The sequence below is a fragment of the Tarenaya hassleriana genome, unplaced genomic scaffold (genome assembly GCF_000463585.1).
Source record: "Tarenaya hassleriana unplaced genomic scaffold, ASM46358v1 Cleome86, whole genome shotgun sequence".
NCBI classification, from domain to species: Eukaryota; Viridiplantae; Streptophyta; class Magnoliopsida; order Brassicales; family Cleomaceae; genus Tarenaya; species Tarenaya hassleriana.
In genome coordinates, this window is record NW_010971018.1 from 13,278 (window position 1) to 33,230 (window position 19,953).

General features: G+C 41.5%; 1 protein-coding gene across 1 annotated transcript; it reads left to right on the forward strand.

The window, feature by feature from the left end:
- The first annotated feature begins 16,148 nt into the window (after positions 1 to 16,148).
- LOC104803389 (polyadenylate-binding protein RBP47C-like) lies at positions 16,149 to 19,012 on the forward strand. Its single transcript, XM_010527319.1, has 6 exons — positions 16,149 to 16,643; positions 17,133 to 17,601; positions 17,901 to 17,959; positions 18,051 to 18,181; positions 18,355 to 18,451; positions 18,603 to 19,012. The coding sequence occupies exons 1-6, from the start codon at positions 16,260 to 16,262 to the stop codon at positions 18,765 to 18,767; spliced, it is 1,305 nt and encodes a 434-aa protein (XP_010525621.1). The 5' UTR covers positions 16,149 to 16,259; the 3' UTR covers positions 18,768 to 19,012.
- Positions 19,013 to 19,953: the final 941 nt, after the last annotated feature.

The window sequence follows — 19,953 nt, forward strand, 5'->3', positions numbered from 1 at the left end:
TAGGATGGATGACCTCCTGGGCAGTCCTCGTGTTGCACCCTTTCTTTTCCTTTTGTCGTCGCATCTCGTTTCGATGTTCTGTCCGCACAGGGTTTTTTATCTCCAAATAATTCTTACTTTTATTGTAATATTTGATTGATGTTTTTTATTTTTCACACCTCGTTTCGGGTTCACGGAGACGATAACTGTTGTCTTGTTTGATAAATTCTAATGCAATACTCGGTTGTGTCATTTTTTCCACCGGATCTCGTTCATCCGATGTTCGTTTGTTCGGCATGGGTTTGTTCTGTTGTTGTTTGTTCTAGGTGGAAATGGTACGAGAACCAAACCGTTGAGAAAAAACCGGAGAACTCGGATTTCGCGACTATATTTTGGGAGGTCAGGAATGGCGTAAGGCCTTGAACGGACTAGCGGGTGAAAATAGATGAAACGTAGTGAATGCAAGAGTCGACTAGTGCGATCATAGCAGCACTAATGCACCGGATCCCATCAGAACTCCGCAGTGAAGCGTGCTTGGGCGAGAGTAGTACTAGGATGGATGACCTCCTGGGAAGTCCTCCAGTTGCACATTTTCTTTTCCTTTTGTCGTCGCATCTCGTTTCGATGTTCTGTCCGCACATGGTTTTTTATCTCCAAATAATTCTTACTTTTATTGTAATATTTGATTGATGTTTTTTATTTTTCACACCTCGTTTCGGGTTAACGGAGACGATAACCGTTGTCTTGTTTGATAAATTCTAATGCAATACTCGGTTGTGTCATTTTTTCCACCGGATCTCGTTCATCCGATGTTCGTTTGTTCGGCATGGGTTTGTTCTGTTGTTGTTTGTTCTGTTGTTGTTTGTTCTTGTCGGAAATGGTACGAGAACCAAACCGTTGAGAAAAAACCGGAGAACTCGGATTTCGCGGCTATATTTTGCGGGGTCAAGAATGGCGAAAGGCTAATGCACCGGATCTTATCAGAACTCCGCAGTGAAGCGTGCTTTGGCGAGAGTAGTACTAGGATGGATGACCTTCTGGGAAGTCCTCGTGTTGCACCCTTTCTTTTCCTTTTGTCGTCGCATCTCGTTTCGATGTTCTGTCCGCACATGCAGCACTAATGCACCGGATCCCATCAGAACTCCGCAGTGAAGCGTGCTTGGGCGAGAGTAGTACTAGGATGGATGACCTTTTGGGAAGTCCTCGTGTTGCACCCTTTCTTTTCCTTTTGTCGTCGCATCTCGTTTCGATGTTCTGTCTGCACAGGGTTTTTTACCTCCAAATAATTCTTATTTTTATTGTAATATTTGATTGATGTTTTTTATTTTTCACACCTCGTTTCGGGTTAACGGAGACGATAACCGTTGTCTTGTTTGATAAATTCTAATGCAATACTCGGTTGTGTCATTTTTTCCACCGGATCTCGTTCATCCGATGTTCGTTTGTTCGGCATGGGTTTGTTCTGTTGTTGTTTGTTCTAGGCGGAAATTGTACGAGAACCAAACCGTTGAAAAAAAACTGGAGAACTCAGATTTTGCGGCTGTATTTTGCGGGGTCAAGAATGGCGAAAGGTCGTGAACGGACTAGCGGGTGAAAAGATATGAAACGTAGTGAACGCAAGAGTCGACCAGTGCGGTCATACCAGCACTAATGCACCGGATCGCATCAGAACTCCGCAGTGAAGCGTGCTTGGGCGAGAGTATTACTAGGATGGATTTCGCGGCTATATTTTGCGGGGTCAAGAATGGCGAAAGGCCGTGAACGGACTAGCGGGTGAAAATAGATTAAACGTAGTGAACGCAAGAGTCGACCAGTGCGATCATACCAGCACTAATGCACCGGATCCCATCAGAACTCCGCAGTGAAGCGTGCTTGGGCGAGAGTAGTACTAGGATGGATGACCTCCTAGGAAGTCCTCGTGTTGCACCTTTTCTTTTCCTTTTGTCGTCGTATCTCGTTTCGATGTTCTGTCCGCACAGGGTTTTTTATCTCCAAATAATTCTTACTTTTATTGTAATATTTGATTGATGTTTTTTTTATTTTTCACACCTCGTTTTGGGTTAACGGAGATGATAACCGTTGTCTTGTTTGATAAATTCTAATGCAATACTCGGTTGTGTCATTTTTTCCACCGGATCTCGTTCATCCGATGTTCGTTTGTTCGGCATGGGTTTGTTCTGTTGTTGTTTTGTTCTAGGCGGAAATGGTACGATAACCAAACCGTTGAGAAAAAACCGGAGAACTCGGATTTCGCGACTATATTTTGGGAGGTCAGGAATGGCGTAAGGCCTTGAACGGACTAGCGGGTGAAAATAGATGAAACGTAGTGAACGCAAGAGTCGACGAGTGCGATCATACCAGCACTAATGCACCGGATCCCATCAGAACTCCGCAGTGAAGCGTGCTTGGGCGAGAGTAGTACTAGGATGGATGACCTCCTGGGAAGTCCTCGTGTTGCACCCTTTCTTTTCCTTTTGTTGTCGCATCTCGTTTCGATGTTCTGTCTGCACAGGGTTTTTTATCTCCAAATAATTCTTACTTTTATTGTAATATTTGATTGATGTTTTTTATTTTTCACACCTCGTTTCGGGTTAACGGAGACGATAACCGTTGTCTTGTTTGATAAATTCTAATGCAATACTTGGTTGCACGTGTTGCGCCATTTTTTCCACCGGATCTCGTTCCACCGATGTTCGTTTGTTCGGCATGGGTTTGTTCTATTGTTGTTTGTTCTAGGCGGAAATGGTACGAGAACCAAACCGTTGAGAAAAAAATCGGAGAACTCATATTTCGCGGCTATATTTTGCGGGGTCAAGAATGGCGAAAGGCCGTGAACGGACTAGCGGGTGAAAATAGATATAACGTAGTGAACGCAAGAGTCGACGAGTGCGATCATAGCAGCACTAATGCACCGGATCCCATCAGAACTCTGCAGTGAAGCGTGGTTGGGTGAGAGTAGTACTAGGATGGATGACCTCCTGGGAAGTCCTTGTGTTGCACCCTTTCTTTTCCTTTTGTCGTCGCATCTCGTTTCGATGTTCTGTCCGCACAGGGTTTTTTATCTTCAAATAACTCTTACTTTTATTGTAATATTTGATTGATGTTTTTTTATTTTTCACACCTCGTTTCGGGATAACGGAGACGATAACCGTTGTCTTGTTTGATAAATTCTAATGCAATACTCGATTGCACGTGTTGCGCCATTTTTCCCACCGGATCTCGTTCCACCGATGTTTGTTTGTTCGGCATGGATTTGTTCTGTTGTTGTTTGTTCTAGGCGAAAATGGTACGAGAACCAAACCGTTGAGAAAAAACCAGAGAACTCAGATTTCGCAGCTATATTTTGCGGGGTCAAGAATGGCGAAAGGCCGTGAACGGACTAGCGGGTGAAAATAGATGAAACGTAGTGAACGCAAGAGTCGACCAGTGCGATCATACCAGCACTAATGCACCGGATCCAATTAAAACTCCGCAGTGAAGCGTGCTTGGGCGAGAGTAGTACTAGGATGGATGACCTCCTGGGAAGTCCTCGTGTTGCACCCTTTCTTTTCCTTTTGTCGTCGCATCTCATTTCGATATTCTGTCCGCACAGGGTTTTTTACCTCCAAATAATTCTTACTTTTATTGTAATATTTGATTGATGTTTTTTTATTTTTCACACCTCGTTTCGGGATAACGGAGACGATAACCGTTGTCTTGTTTGATAAATTCTAATGCAATACCCGGTTCCACGTGTTGCACCATTTTTTCCACCGGATCTCGTTCCACCGATGTTTGTTTGTTCAGTATGGGTTTGTTCTGTTGTTGTTTGTTCTAGGGAAAATGGTACGAGAACAAAACCGTTGAGAAAAAAACCGGAGAAATGAGATTTCGCGGCTATATTTTGCGGGGTCAAGAACGGCGAAAGGCCGTGAATGGACTAGCGGGTGAAAATAGATAAAACGTAGTGAACGCAAGAGTCGACGAGTGCGATCATAGCAGCACTAATGCACCGGATCCCATCAGAACTCCGCAGTGAAGCGTGCTTGGGCGAGAGTAGTACTAGGATGGATGACCTCCTGGGAAGTCCTCGTGTTGCACCCTTTCTTTTCCTTTTGTCGTCGCATCTCGTTTCGCTGTTCTGTCCGCACAGGGTTTTTTACCTCCAAATAATTCTTACTTTTATTGTAATATTTGATTGATGTTTTTTTATTTTTCACATCTCGTTTCGGGATAACGGAGACGATAACCGTTGTCTTGTTTGATAAATTCTAATGCAATACCCGGTTGCACGTGTTGCGCCATTTTTTCCACCGGATCTCGTTCCACCGATATTCGTTTGTTCGGCATGGGTTTGTTCTGTTGTTGTTTGTTCTAGGCGGAAATGGTACGAGAACCAAACCGTTGAGAAAAAAACCGGAGAACTCAGATTTCGCGGCTATATTTTGCGGGGTCAAGAATGGCGAAAGGCCGTGAACGGAGTAGCGGGTGAAAATAGATAAAACGTAGTGAACGCAAGAGTCGACGAGTGCGATCATACCAGCACTAATGCACCGGATCCCATTAGAACTCCGCAGTGAAGCGTGGTTGGACGAGAGTAGTACTAGGATGGATGACCTCCTGGGAAGTCCTCGTGTTGCACCCTTTCTTTTCCTTTTGTCGTCGCATCTCCTTTTTATGTTCTGTCCGCACAGGGTTTTTTACCTCCAAATAATTCTTAGGTTTAGATCTTCCTTCCACTGCATGAAACCTAAGTAACCAAACCCTAGATCGATGAGATCGCATGCTAAGAACCCGTAGTGAATCCCAACATTCTCTACCCGCACCGAACTTAGAAAACCTCATATGAATTGAGAAAGGGCTCGAGAATATCGAACCGAACCTAACCCGAGTTAACCCGAAGGATTGGACCGAAACGAGCGAAAAAGAGAGACGAAAGCTGGCAAAAACTGACCGGTCTACGTGAAGACGGATCGGTCCGGGGGAGCCAGACCGACCGGTCTGCACACCAAGACCGACCGGTCTGACGAGGCGAGACCAGATCGCAGCTCAGCCCGTTTTTGCTGAGTCATGGTCGCCATTCCGAGGTCTCTCCGGCAGGTGACACCTCCTGCTTCTGCTGGGGTGTGAAATTGCGCCTAAGTCCGCCCAATTGACCCTAATGTTTCACTCTCGCTTCACTCTCTTACCCTCTCACATTTTCCCAAGAAATCCAAAACTTTAAGCTTCGATTGGAGCTTCAATTTTGGTCGAAATCAATCAAGAAATACAGAAATCAACTCTAGGAGCCCTCCCCAACAAAGTCCAAAGCTTAAAATTGAGATAGGTGAGTGTTTCAGATTAAGTTCGAAAATGATAATCAAATTGAAAATGGAGATTTGCATGTTTTGAGTGCAATTTGTGTATGTTTGAGCTTAGATTTGATCGGTCAGGGCCAGGACCGTCCGGTTTAGGGTTATAGGCGACGAGAGGAAGGAGACGACCCGAATCTCCAGACTGACCGGTCTGAATACCTAGACCGACCAGTCTAGGCTTCCGGTCAACAAGTCAAATCGAAAGGTCCAGACCGACCGGTCCAAACCGAGGAGACCGGTCTAGCCATTTCCCATAGCGGAACTTACGAAATGTTAACGGAACCTCATCACGGAAGTGTAACCCCTCGGGACGAGTTGGATTGGTAATCCGGAATGGCCGGAATCCAATTTGATCGATCTAAAGGATAAAAGAATTAAATAAATCTGAATAAGAATGAATACCAGAATGTTGAGTAAAGACGTGTGCATGTGTGAATAATATGAAATTCTTGCATGGATGCATGTGATTGGGGATCCGGGTAGTTAGCATGACGTGAGATAATATTTCGGAGGGCTGGAGTATTGTTGAGCGTGTGATTGTAGCCGGGTATTAAGGTGATATATCGATGATTGCATTGTTTGAGATCTCCTCTTTATGATCCTTAATCCGGGTTGAGTTTCATATTGAGGAGACATGATTGTGATTGATCGCCTATGGACGGAGCTTGGAGCCGATGATGCACGTGGTAGTCTTGAGTGATTCGGCTATCACGGGTTGAGAAAACCTTACAGTTACTCTGTGACCGCGCCAACGCTCCGCTATCTATGGAGCGGGTTCGGGATTGAGTGATTCTCCCGGCAGAGACTGGCACACATTTACCTATGACTCGGGATTGAGAGATTCTCCCGATGAGGTTATGCGGAAATACTCTGAAAGTCCTGGGCTCGGGTCTGATGAGCATTTCCGTGGCGGATGGCCGGCGAGAGGTTGTCAGTTGATGATTGACTTCGCTCTACATAGTCGGTGGTAGCCTGGAGGAGGCACCTGGCGCTCTGGTATCGAGAGGTGACATCGATATCAGAGGGGATGGTTGGTGTGATATATGTGTTTTTATGAAGTGTTGGGCCTGGGTTGTTGTGTTTTTATTATTCCGGTTTCGGCCGAAGGAGAGTGAGGGGATTGTGCGTTGCATATGAAGAGTTCTTACCTACGCGTGTGATACACCCGTAGAGATGATTTGATGGCACCGGTGTTACTTATAGACCCGATGGTCGAGATATGACTTGTATATGTCCTGGACTGGTGATACCAGATCCGTATGCTATTCTATGTGGGTGATGCACATAGAGACGATTTGATGGTTGATGTCTGATGACTTGTCATTTGGACTGATTGTGATTGTTACATGAGCTATTGTTGGTGAAATTAAGATTTGTTATATGACATGTTGTGTATATAGTATGTGTATAATATTGCTTTTGCTTGGCCATTTGCAATTTGAGTATGATCTTCGGGTTTAACCCGAAGTACTCACTAAGCATATAGCTTATGGACGTTGTTATGCAACGTTTTAGGCTTGGAGCAGTTTTGGCAGCAGCAGGACGAGAGCACTGGTGACATGTGATATTTTCCCCTGAGATCATGTATATTTTCTCCTTAGATGCGTACTGTTTACTTTTGTTGGTAGTGGTGTATACTAACTATGTATTATATCGTATCCACCACCCTTATGTTGTGGATTGTATACTTCTACTGTAGACGGATGTGCTATGTATGTAAATATTTTTTTGCTGCGCATGTTTAATATAAAAATGTTTTAAAATTTCCGCTATTTGTGAGATACGGTTTGATCGTCCATGTGTCGCACTCGTTGGGGGGGACACGGGTTACGGGCGTCACAGCCCTAGTCAACGAGATCGAAGATTTAGAAGACGGGAACGTGGAAGAGGAGCCCCTCACGAACGAAGAGGCCAAACACCTCGGCCACATGGCGTGCCACACCTCGAAGTCCAGCTCCAAGGACGGTAGTCTCCTTTACGCGGACGTCAACATCTACGGTAACATTCTTCCCGTCATGCTCGATACAGGTGCGTCTCATTGCTTCATAGATGCAGGGATTGCCAAGATGCTCAACCTAATTATAGACCCGCATGGTGGTACCGTCAAGGTAGTCAATTCTCCGGCTCAAACAGCCACAAGGATAGCTCGGAAGAGTCTGACAGCCATAACCCTTTGCTTCGAAGGACCGCTTTGGCTGCTTTGGACCAGTAGAAATAATTTTCTCCATGGAGAATTACAGGAATCAATTTAGCTTGTGTTTCCATGTCGAATCGAGTAAGGAAGGCCAAAGAAAACAGAGGGAAAAAGAGAGAGGTGGATCATTATAGTTCTGATACCATGAACAATTCTAGAATCAAGACAAAAGTTTTTTTCTTATTCAATATGATATGAAATGATAAGGAGATGAATATATACAGAGAGAATCAAATGATAATACAAGGAAATAAGTTTGTCACATATATTAGTGTATATTGTGTAGCAATGAATCTGGCAAGAATCTGCTTCCTTCCTTAGCTGGGTTGACGTGATTACAGCAGTGGGATCTTTCCATGTCTGTGTTTGTGTGTGTCAAGCTTGTGTCTTCAGTTTGTTGTTGAAGAAATGTGTATATTGTGTAGCAATGAATCTGGCAAGAATCTGCTTCCTTCCATAGCTGGGTTGACGTGATTACAGCAGTGGGATCTTTCCATGTCTGTGTTCGTGTGTGTCAAGCTTGTGTCTTCAGTTTGTTATTGCAGAAATGTGTATATTGTGTAGCAATGAATCTGGCAAGAATTTGCTTCCTTCCTTAGCTGGTTGACGTGATTACAGTAGTGGGATCTTTCCATGTCTATGTTCGTGTGTGTCAAGCTTGTGTCTTCAGTTTGTTGTTGCAGAAATGTGTGTGACTCCTCACTCGATCGTGTTAGGTCGGAGTCACTAGAACATGTTGTATTAATGATGAAACGCATGATCACATTTTTTTCTCTGTCCCTATAGCACGGTTGTCTGGTCTGTATATACAGGAAAATGATGGAGACATCCGCCTACGTCTCTTACTAATTATGTAAACTAGTTTAACCAACCAGGGCGGGATGGAAGCAGGCACCGGCCATTACTTGCAAAAGTGGTATTGCAGGTGGCCATCCACTTGATTTGGAAGAAGCGTAACGAACTTATTTTTCGGGGAGATACAAAAACCTCCTGTCGTGCTAAGACGACATCTAGACAGCTTGGTCAGAAGCATCCTCCTAGCAAAATAGCGACAGAGGCCGGGAAAGTTCAATACGCTTTTAGAGGATTGGTTCCATATTACACTATAGGCGAGTAGAAAGTTGTTTGATTAACCATTGATTTTGTCTACACATGATTTTTTTGTGGCTTAATTTCTAGGTGACTAGCATTGGGTTGTAAAACAATTATCCTTTTTGGTATATATTTACATTTCTTTCACCAAATATATATATATATATATTCCACACAAAAAAAAGTTGACACCCTCGATAATTCAAAACGTCTTGCGATATACCCGAAAACGTTATATGATTGATGATATATCATGTAAATAGGATAAAAATTATTATCATATGAAAAATAAATTCTATAATAGATTAAAAAATATATATGATTAAAACTGTGACGAAAATACAGTGAGTTTATTGGAATTTTCCTTATTAATAAATTCATGCAATGTCACACATATCCGAAAGCACTATACAAGATTTTTATCATTTGGTTTACCAAAAAAAAAATATTTTATCATTTTTCTTTTAAAAATTCTATATTTTACATATTCTTTCATGTTGTGTGAATTTGTACAAAAATTATCCCAAAAAGATGGCATAATTAAAAGAAATGCAATTATTCTTTTAAATTGAGATTTATAAAAGAAAATAGGTAAGGAAACAGTAGGCAATAACAATTTTATCGTAATTTTAATCATAAGATAGACAAAATAAGACACTGTCGGGGAATCGGGCCCTCGTCTTCTCGGCTTGCATCGTTCATCGAGGGTTTGTGCTGCTGTCTGCGATAATAGCTGGAAACTTCCGGGAGCCAGAACTGGAACAAATCAGGTGTTGCGAGAAGCATTAGCTGTCACAGATCCGCCACGGCCTGAGAATGGTAGAGATAGGGTACTATGGAAACATAAGAATGATGATTTTCGCCCCTCATTCAGCTCGAAATGCCCATGGCAACAGATCCGAAGCAGAGCCCCGACAGTTCCCTGGCATTCTTTGGTATGGTTTTCTGAAGCGGTTCCGCGTCATGCTTTCCTTGTCTAGCAGGCGGTACAAGCCAGGCTACCTGAACAAAACTATAGGATCGAGTGGTGTTTTTGGTTTCTCGGCGTATTACGAGCCGGCAAGACAAGAGTAGGGTTTTTAGAGAAACGATGAGAATAAAAGAAAGAATTCTCTTATTGATAATTAGTATACATACGTAAGCTATACATATATACTATTATACGTCCTTTAGAGAAAAGGAATATGAGTAAATACAAAGACATATAAAAGGAAATGTAATATCTTGTAAGACAAGAAAAGGAAGTTATATGCATGTGCTATCATGGTTTCCTTATTCTCAAACGATCATGCCGTTGTGTTGTCCAAAGAATCTGCAATTCCCGTAATATCATCAACATTCCCCCTCAAGATTGGTCGGGAAAAATCGACTAAGCCAATCTTGGAGAGGATGCGATTAAGCACGAATGAACTTGTTGCCTTTGTAAGGATATCCGCGAGTTGATCTTGGCTTCGAGTATACTTTGTCGTGATAAGTCCTTGAACGATCTTCTCTCGGATGAAATGGCAATCAACTTCAATGTGCTTGGTTCGCTCGTGGAACACGGAGTTAGCTGCGATATGTATTGCCGCTTGATTGTCACAATGCATCGGAGTAGGTTGCGTAATATTAACTCCGAGATCTCTTAGCAATTGTTGCAACCATAGTATCTCACTTGTTGTATTGGCCATAGCTCGGTATTCTGCTTCTGCGCTTGACCTTGCTACCACAGTTTGCTTTTTGCTTTTCCACGTGACTAAGTTTCCTCCAACGAATGTGCAATATCCGCTAGTCGATCGTCGATCCATCCTATCACCTGCCCAATCCGCATCACAATATGCTACGAGCTCGGTATGATTGTTGTTTGCCATCCAAATACCCTTGTTTGGTGTGCCTTTCAAATACTTGAGAATCCGATCTACCATGTTCCAGTGAGATGTTGTCGGAGCATGCATCCATTGGCTGACCTGATGCACGGCAAAACTTATATCAGGACGAGTGATAGTAAGATATATAAGCTTACCTACTGTCCGTCGATATTGTGTCGGATCATCCAACAATTCCCCCTCGCGTTGATCCTTGAAGTTTTCTTCTATTGGAGTTCGAACCGGTTTGGCGCCCGCCTTGCCCGTATCCTGTAACAACTCAAGAAGATATTTTCTCTGCGAAAGGAACAACGCGTTAGTAGACCGAGTTACTTCAATACCAAGAAAGTAACTTAGGGAACCGAGATCTTTGATATCGAATACACTTTGGAGATATTGCTTGGTATTTTGAATCCCGACTGTATCACTACCGGAGAGGATGATATCGTCGACGTATACTAATAGGACGATAATGCCGGTTGAGCTTTGTAAGGTAAAGAGGGAATGGTCTGAGTCGCAACGCTTGAAGCCTCGAGCAATCAACGCCGAAGATAGCTTGTGATACCAAGATCGTGGCGATTGTTTCAACCCGTATATAGCTTTCTTGAGCTTGCAGACTTGGCCCGGAAGAATTGGACGATTAAGACCCGGTGGAGGGGACATGAAGATGTTTTCCTCGAGATCTCCTTGAAGAAAGGCATTCTTTACGTCCATCTGCCACAAAGACCAATTCGAGTTAATAGCCAAAGATAAAAGAACACGGACAGTTGGTAACTTAGCTACGGGTGCGAATGTGTCCGTGTAGTCTTCGCCATATGTTTGGGTGAATCCTTTGGCGACTAAGCGGGCTTTATGTCTCTCGATGGTGCCATCACTGCGGTACTTTATTTTGTATACCCACTTGGAGCCAACCACATGTTTGTCTTTCGGAGGGTAAGTGATTTCCCATGTCCCGTTTCTTTCTAGAGCTGCGATTTCTTCAGCCATCGCCTCTTGCCATATTGTATTATCCTTTGCTTCCTCATAAGAATTTGGTTCAATATCCTGTAAAATGGCACTTAAGAAGCACTGTGATTCAGGAGGAAAATCATGTAAAGAAAAATGAGCATAGGATTGAAGATACGCAGGAGAGCGACGTGGTCTTGTTCCGCGGCGAAGATGTGGTTGTGACGTTGAGGAGTCTGCAACGTTATGCATGGGAGAATCTGATGCCGAAAATTCCCCCTGCCCAAGAAGATCGTCGTCACAAGGTTGGTCTTCGATAGGAGTGGACAAGTCGGGTGCATGCATGGGAAGAAGCTCCTGATGTTGTTCCAGAGCATGCATGGGGATTTCCACCGGAGATGGTCCGTCATTGTGTTGTGTGTCTTCGAGCAGAGGAAGACACGGACCTGCGATGTCACTAGAAACAATAGGAGAAGAGGAATCTAATGGAGTTTGAGAGGGAGAAAGAACCTGTTGCCCAATGAAGGGCTCATTTTCATGTGAAACCCATGAAGGACAAGTGTCGGTGGAAGAATTAATATGACGTAGAGATGTAAGTAATCTTCGTATAGAGACATCATAGTCATTGCCTTGTTGTGCAAGATTCTCCAATGCTGCCCAATTCTTTTTGTCAAAGTAACCCAAGTCTTCCACGAATCGAACTTCCCGAGATGTATATGTTCTCCGAGTGGGTGGATGATAACACGTGTATCCCTTTTGGTTAGGAGGGTAACCAATGAAGATGCATTTAACACTTCGGTGGTCGAGTTTATCTCTTTGTCCTGCATCAAGATACACAAAACAAACACATCCAAATGTACGAAGATGTTCAATTGAATCCTTACGATTAAAGAGGAGCTCGAACGGCGACTTATCGGCAAGCACTTGTGTGGGCAATCGGTTAATAAGATAACAAGCGGTTTGAACCGAGAAACTCCAATAATTCTTCGGAACTTGGCGATGAAAGAGTAATGTCCGAGCAACCTCCATCAAATGACGATTCTTGCGTTCCGCGACGCCGTTTTGTTGAGGTGTGTTCGGACATGACTTTTGATGGACAATGCCTTGTTCAAGAAGAAATGTTTTGAAGTTGTTTCCCGTGTACTCGCCACCATTATCTGTACGAAAACACTTTATCTTGCAACCAAATTGGTTAGATATGAGCGCACAAAAGTGTTTGAATGCATCAAAAGCGTCACTTTTTCTTTTTAATAACGTTAACCACGTATGTTTTGTCTTTTCGTCGATAAAGGTTATAAAATATTTGTAATGATCAATAGAAAAATATGGGGCCGTCCAAATATCCGAATGGATTAAATCAAAAGCATTTTCGTAAGCAGTTGTAGAAGATGGAAACACAGATCGACAATGTTTGCCTAGGGTACAAGCATCACAAAAACGAACATCGTTCATAGCGTCGGAGACAAGTAAACGAAGAACTTTGTGATGCGGATGCCCTAGCCTAGCATGCCACACATCGGAGGAAAGGGAAACAAAGCAAGAATGAAAACATGCGTGAAAATCTTCAAGATAGAACAGGTTGCCCCGTCTTATTCCATGACCAAAGATGCGATCCGTCTTAGTATCCTGAAATAAAACACGGTTAGTTTCGAATATAACAACACAATTTGTTTCAGTAAGCAATTTTGGAAGAGAAAGAAGATTTGTTTTAAATTGAGGAACGTAAAATGCAGATATTTCTCTACCAAAAAGGCGAATGTAGCCATGTCCCTCGATGGGAACAGAATGGCCATTTGCAACCGATACGGAACCAAAACTTCGTGTAAGGTTATGAAACCAAGAAGCATCGGAAAACATATGTGAGGTGGCTCCCGAATCAATTACAACAGAAGGGATTAGAGGAGTGTTACCAGAATCCTTGGTGTTTAGGGCCAACAGAAGTTGTTTGAAGCCATGGAGTTCATCATTGCTAAAGGCCACAACATTGTTGGATGCTGTCGGGGTTTGTTCGACTGTCATTGCTGCACCACGTTTGTGTTGTTCTCTGAACCGAGGAGGTTTCATGTGTGGGTTGAGGACCCAACAGCGTTCTTTGGAATGACCCGGACGCTTGCAGTGGTCACAAAAGTAGCATTTCTTCTCTCTTGGTGAAGCCGAAGCAGTTGGTAAAGAAGGAGCAGATTGCGTTCTCTGAGCATAATGAGCCATAGGACCCGGACCATTGAAGAGATTCCTACCTCCTTCTTCACGCTTAATCATCATACAGACTTCATCGAAAGATGGTAAGGTGGTTTGACGCAACATATGATAGACAATATCATTGAAAGAAGGATCAAGAGTTAAAAGGAACGAGAACACCTTGTCTTCCTGTGTGCGAGCCAAAGATTCTTTCAGGTCTGTAGTGGGAGGTCGGATCTCATCGAGTTCTGTCCAGAGAGCACAGAATTCACTTTGGATCTTGTTGATGGGCTGGCCATTTTGTTGCAGATGAAAGATCTTCTTCTTGATCTCGAAGATGCGGCTTATGTTCGACAAATTGCCGTAAACATTTTTGAGAGCATCCCAAAGAGATTTGGCCGAATCCATTGAGATGAAAGACTGAAGAACATTTTCATCCAACGAGGCTTGGAGAATGACGAGAGCTCTTTGATCCGATTGGTACCATTTCGCCTTTGCTTTTACAGCAGCATCGACTTGAACTTGGGCTGCAGTTTCAGCCTGTGTAACCCCGTCAACAGCCACTTCTTGTGGAGGGATTTCAGCAACGAAGTCAGCAAGGACATGATCCCAAAGCCCATTGCTACTGAGGACTGCTTTAGCCGCCTTTGACCAGTAAAAATAATTGTCTCCATGAAGAACAATTGGAATGTTTTTGGATTGGTTTTCCATTGAAGAAAAGTATCGAAGGAAAGACTAAAAAAGGTTGACGAGGGATAAAAATAAGAGACAAATGAAGCAGAGACAAATCAGCAGAAGTGCAGATCGTCTTGCTCTGATACCATGAACAAAACTATAGGATCGAGTGGTGTTTTTGGTTTCTCGGCGTATTACGAGCCGGCAAGACAAGAGTAGGGTTTTTAGAGAAACGATGAGAATAAAAGAAAGAATTCTCTTATTGATAATTAGTATACATACGTAAGCTATACATATATACTATTATACGTCCTTTAGAGAAAAGGAATATGAGTAAATACAAAGACATATAAAAGGAAATGTAATATCTTGTAAGACAAGAAAAGGAAGTTATATGCATGTGCTATCATGGTTTCCTTATTCTCAAACGATCATGCCGTTGTGTTGTCCAAAGAATCTGCAATTCCCGTAATATCATCAACACTACCGACACTTGATAGACAAAAGTCTTGGGGGATTCAACTGGCAAACAGGTGCATCCTCTGTTGCGCAGCTGCTGAAAGTCATGCTCACCTATTTTTCTCTTGTTCATACAGCAAAGAGGTGTGGGCTTATTTCGGTAATAGATACAGCTTTACTCATCCTTTACACCTGCAGATGAATCTTCTACCGACTGCACCTCAAAGTGTTAGGGGTTTTACTACTTCCAAAACTCTGCAGAAGTTGCTTAAGCAACTGATTGTGTACGAGGTATGGCGTGAACGGAATGATAGAACCCACCGAAGCGAGACAAAAACGGCACGACAGTTTACATCATTGATCGACAAATCGATGCGTCAGATTTTGTTTTCCCTCAAGACTACTGCAACTTCGCCCACGAACATGCTACTCAACATTGGTACACTTGAGCTTTGTGATATTAAGTTTGTGTTTCAGTCCTACCGTTGTTTGTACCATTTTGTATGGGAATCTTGCACTCTTTTGTATCTATCTCTTGACAGCTGTAAATAGCCGAGCTTCGGCAAAGGTCTAATATACCACTCACATTTAACAAAAAAAAAAAAAAGATAGACAAAATAAGAAACATGCCATAATAATACTTTCAAAATAAAACAAAAATGGTTGACAAGACCTAAAAGCAAATATTTGTCTACACATGTTTGATGCATTTCAAACCAAATTAGTAAGAGCCTTATATAATTGCATTAATTTGACTTAACAAAGACGATATTTTCTTTCTGAAAAAAAAAACTACAATCCTTAAAATATAAACGCAAAATTTTTTGACAAAAAATATATAAATATTGATCGATAAATATTATTTATTCTAATTCGTATTGTTTGTTTGAGTTATTTAAAAAATATGTCCAAATAATTTTTATATATTATTTTAGTTCTTCCAATTTACATTAACCAAAAAGCTATTTATATCTTTAATATTTAATTTAATTTAATTTTTCAATTTTTATGTTTAATTCAGATGCTATAAAGTTATTTATTTTAAAAATATTCAATATAAAGTTTTTCAATTTTTTATATTAATTCCGATGTTCGTATAATATGGAAAAGATATGCTTCGTAGAATTTTTCTTTTTTCCACTAAACCCCCCAAATATTTCTAATTCCAAAATAAGGAATAAATTTATAACAAAAGGAAAAAGAGATCAGTTCATGAACAGAACCAACTTCCGCAAACAGACAGTACTTGGCGGCGAGAGAGCGCGTGAAAACAGGGAAGCATCACGTGCGCGGAATCTAAATCGACGGTCAGGATTTAACCATCTCCGTACGATCTAACGGTTTACCGTTAACCGGGTCAAATCCCGGTTTAACCTAGCAAGACCCGTAAACCCGACTCGAGTTTGTTTCCTTTTTCGTGTAACGAAGCAGATAAAATCCCTAATTTCTGACCTAGCAATCTTATTGCCCTTAACAGGACCACAAGCCTCAAGTCCTCGAACTGGTAAATTTTCTCCGGGCGAATCGATAAACCAAGCTCTGAGTTTACCGAATCCAGTAATGGCGGATCTGAAGATGCAGTCCGAAGCCTCTGACTCGAACCCGCAGGTTGAGAATCAACGAAAGGAATCTCCGGCGGCGGCGGCGGCGGCGGCGACGGAGGTGAACCACCGGAGAGCATCTCCAGCACCGGCTCCGGCGCAGCAGTGGGTGGCGATGCGGTACCCCCCGGCGGCGGCTGTAATGCCGCATCAGATGATGTTTGCGGCGGCGGCGGCGGCGCCGTACTCGCCTTATCATCAGTATCAGCCTCACCATTATCAATCACGCGGGAACAAGCATTTCAACGGTTCCAATGGTGAGAATAAGACGATCTGGATCGGTGATTTGCATCACTGGATGGATGAGAATTATCTTAACTCTTGCTTCGCTTCCGCTGGCGAGGTTTGTCTCTCTGTCTCTATGTGCATATATGTCCTTGTTTAGTGTTTGTAAGTGTTGTCGGTTGATGTTTCTGTTCATGCTGGTGTTCATAAAGTGGGAAAAATTTGTGTGTGTTTCAATGATCTGTTCTACTGCTACACATGATGAGATTCCCTCTAAAAAGACGCAGTCTTTTTGCTTTCTTAATTAAGGTTGGTTTGAGTGTTGTTGAAAGAGGATACCTTAATTGCCTTTTATGAATTGAGGGAGAAATATTGAATTCAGAAAGGTCAATTGGTTGAACATTGGAGGAAATCTAAAGCTGATATAATTTATGTATCCATCTAATTGAATCTTCAGGATTTGGCATTTTCTATTCACGTATTCTTAGATCACCTGGCTAGATGTAATCTGTTTATCCTCGGAAATTAAGTTTTACTATTACAGAAATACAGAGTTTGTGTGTTCTGTGTTTTGTCTAATAAATGGGCACACATTAATTTTACGCAGATTTCATCAGTTAAGGTTATTCGCAACAAACACACCGGTCTGTCCGAGGGCTATGGATTTGTGGAATTTCTTTCCCACGAAATTGCGGAGAAAGTTTTACAGAACTATAATGGGGTTGCTATGCCAAATGCTGTTGACCAGACTTTCCGTCTGAACTGGGCTAGTTTTAGCACTGGTGAAAAGCGCTTAGAGAGTGGGCCTGATCTATCTATCTTTGTCGGGGACTTAGCACCTGATGTCACCGATAAGTTGTTGCATGAAACCTTCTCTGTGAAATACCCATCTGTTAAGGCTGCAAAAGTTGTCATTGACGTCAATACAGGCCGGTCAAAGGGGTATGGATTTGTGAGGTTTGGAGATGATAATGAGAGGGCCAAAGCTATTACGGAGATGAATGGTGTGAATTGTTCTAACAGAGCTATGCGGATTGGTCCTGCAACTCCTAGGAAGTCAAATGGTTACCAACAAGGTATTCACTTTGGTTCAATACCATTTCTTATAATCTATGTATTTCAAATTAAGTTGAAGTATTTATGATGTCTCATCATAAGGTCAAGCTAGACCGTCTTAAACTTTATTATCTTTCACCAGCGAATGGATAGCGAGGGCCCTTCTTTCTTTATCCGAAGGCCTGGAATTCCTTAGTTGGGATGTTTTCCTTCTTGAAAAAGCGTTAAGGGTTTATGAGAATTCCAATGGTAACATTAAGCCACTTTGAGCACATTGACGTTCTTTTCCTTTTCCTTTTTTTTTTTCCTTTTTTGGAAGGTGGATACACGTTGAATGGTGCCCAGGGTCATCCTGATGGGGACTCATTGAACACGACAGTAATTACTCCTTCATTTTTATTTTTCTTTCGCAATATCGAGACTGTAGAATGTTAATATTTCCTCCGCTAATCCATATTTCCCGTTTTAGATATTTGTTGGAGGACTTGACCCAAATGTCACTGACGAAGATCTGAGACAACCTTTTGCTGACTATGGTGATATAGTCTCAGTAAAGATTCCTACCGGCAAAGGATGTGGATTCGTTCAATTCGTCAACAGGTACATTTTTTTTCTATTCATGCGGCTGACCCCAAATAAACTTGGGATTAAGGCGATGTTGATGTGACACTCACACAACCCTCAGTAATGCTTGTTATTTGTTATTTGCACCGTAACGTAATCATGGATTAAGTCATAACTGATTTAGTATCCAACATGTTTTGTTTTGTCAGAACAAGTGCGGAGGAGGCTTTGGACAAACTAAATGGGGTTGTAATTGGAAAACAAACAGTTCGCCTTTCCTGGGGTCGTAGCCCGGCCAATAAGCAGGTAATCCCGAAACTCTCTCTCACACACACACACACACGTCGAAAAGGTAGGTTTATCCCTTTACATCGGGATGCACAATGGAACTGTCTATATGCATTTCGACCCGAGATCTTTACCGCTCTGATTAAGGAGTACTGTTTCCTCTTGCCAGGTAAGAGGAGAGTTTGGGAACCAATGGGTCGGACCGTACTATGGAGGACAGTATTACAACGGTTACGGGTACATGATACCGCCTCCTCATGACCCGATAATGTACACTGCAGCGCCTTACGGAGCCTATCCTATGTACGGCGGGGATCAGCAACAAGTAAGTTGAGGGAACGGAAAGGAAGGAAGAAAGAAAAGGACAGAGCATAATATATATATATATATATATATATATATATTTGCATATCAACGACCGAACTGAACTCACTCAGGTTAAATAGGGGTCTCTCCTGAGTTGTTATTATTATTATTATTATTACGATTGTTATTTATCTGTGTTGGAATTTTTGATGAAACCGTAGGGGTAAGATTTTTTTTTTAAAAAAAATTAGGGATTTGATTTGATTTATTTAATTTGTTTCCGAGATGATTTACTCTTTTTTCAACTTCAAATTCATTTGGTAGGGACGCTGATTGATGATTGTGTGTCTGTGTTTTTTCTTGATGTATTATATTATTCATTTGGCCTTCGGCTTTAGGGTTTTGGATCAAATCCAAGTTGGTTCGCTTAAAAGAAAAAAAAACTCGTCGAATTCTCTGTCGAAAATGTACAAGTGGAAATTCATAGACATCTAGAACTTCATATAAACCGCTGAATTTTTATTTTATGTATATTTTATTTGAATTTCTTTTTCCTATTTTTACATGTATAATTTTTATTTTTTTATGTTATGTTTGTACTACATACAACTAAAATTTTTATATTACATATCAATTAAACCATTTTAAATCTTATTTGTACATGAACCTGTTTGCAAGATAAGTGAATCGGATTATAACTGAGTATTTCTAGTTTGTTTAAGAAACAAAAATCGGAATGTGTAGAGATTAGAACGACGTTGAACTTCTGACGATTTGACCGAACCAACTTATTTACATCTCTAATCAAATCTAATAATATCAACACATTCAACCTAAAAATATTAACAACAATTTGAAATTAAAAAAAATCTTTTTAAAATATTTTTTAGTGAAAGTAAATATTAACCACATTAAATTAAATCTATGGTTAAATAAACTTAAAAAAATGATTAAAAGTTCAAAATTTTAAAATTAATATGAATTAAAATTTTGCAAAAAATAAATAAAGACAAAATTCTTTCTGTTGTTTGGGCACTAATATACTATCAAGGGCCAAATCCGTGGGCCGAAAAATGAAAGAGGACGTGTGGTGATGAAGGTGGTGATGACATCTCTCCCTTCACTTCATTTTGCTCAACTTTCAAACTCTTCTTTGTAAGATTATGTTTATGAGTTTTGTGTCTCGAAATTAAGGGTAAATACTGGTTAGAGTC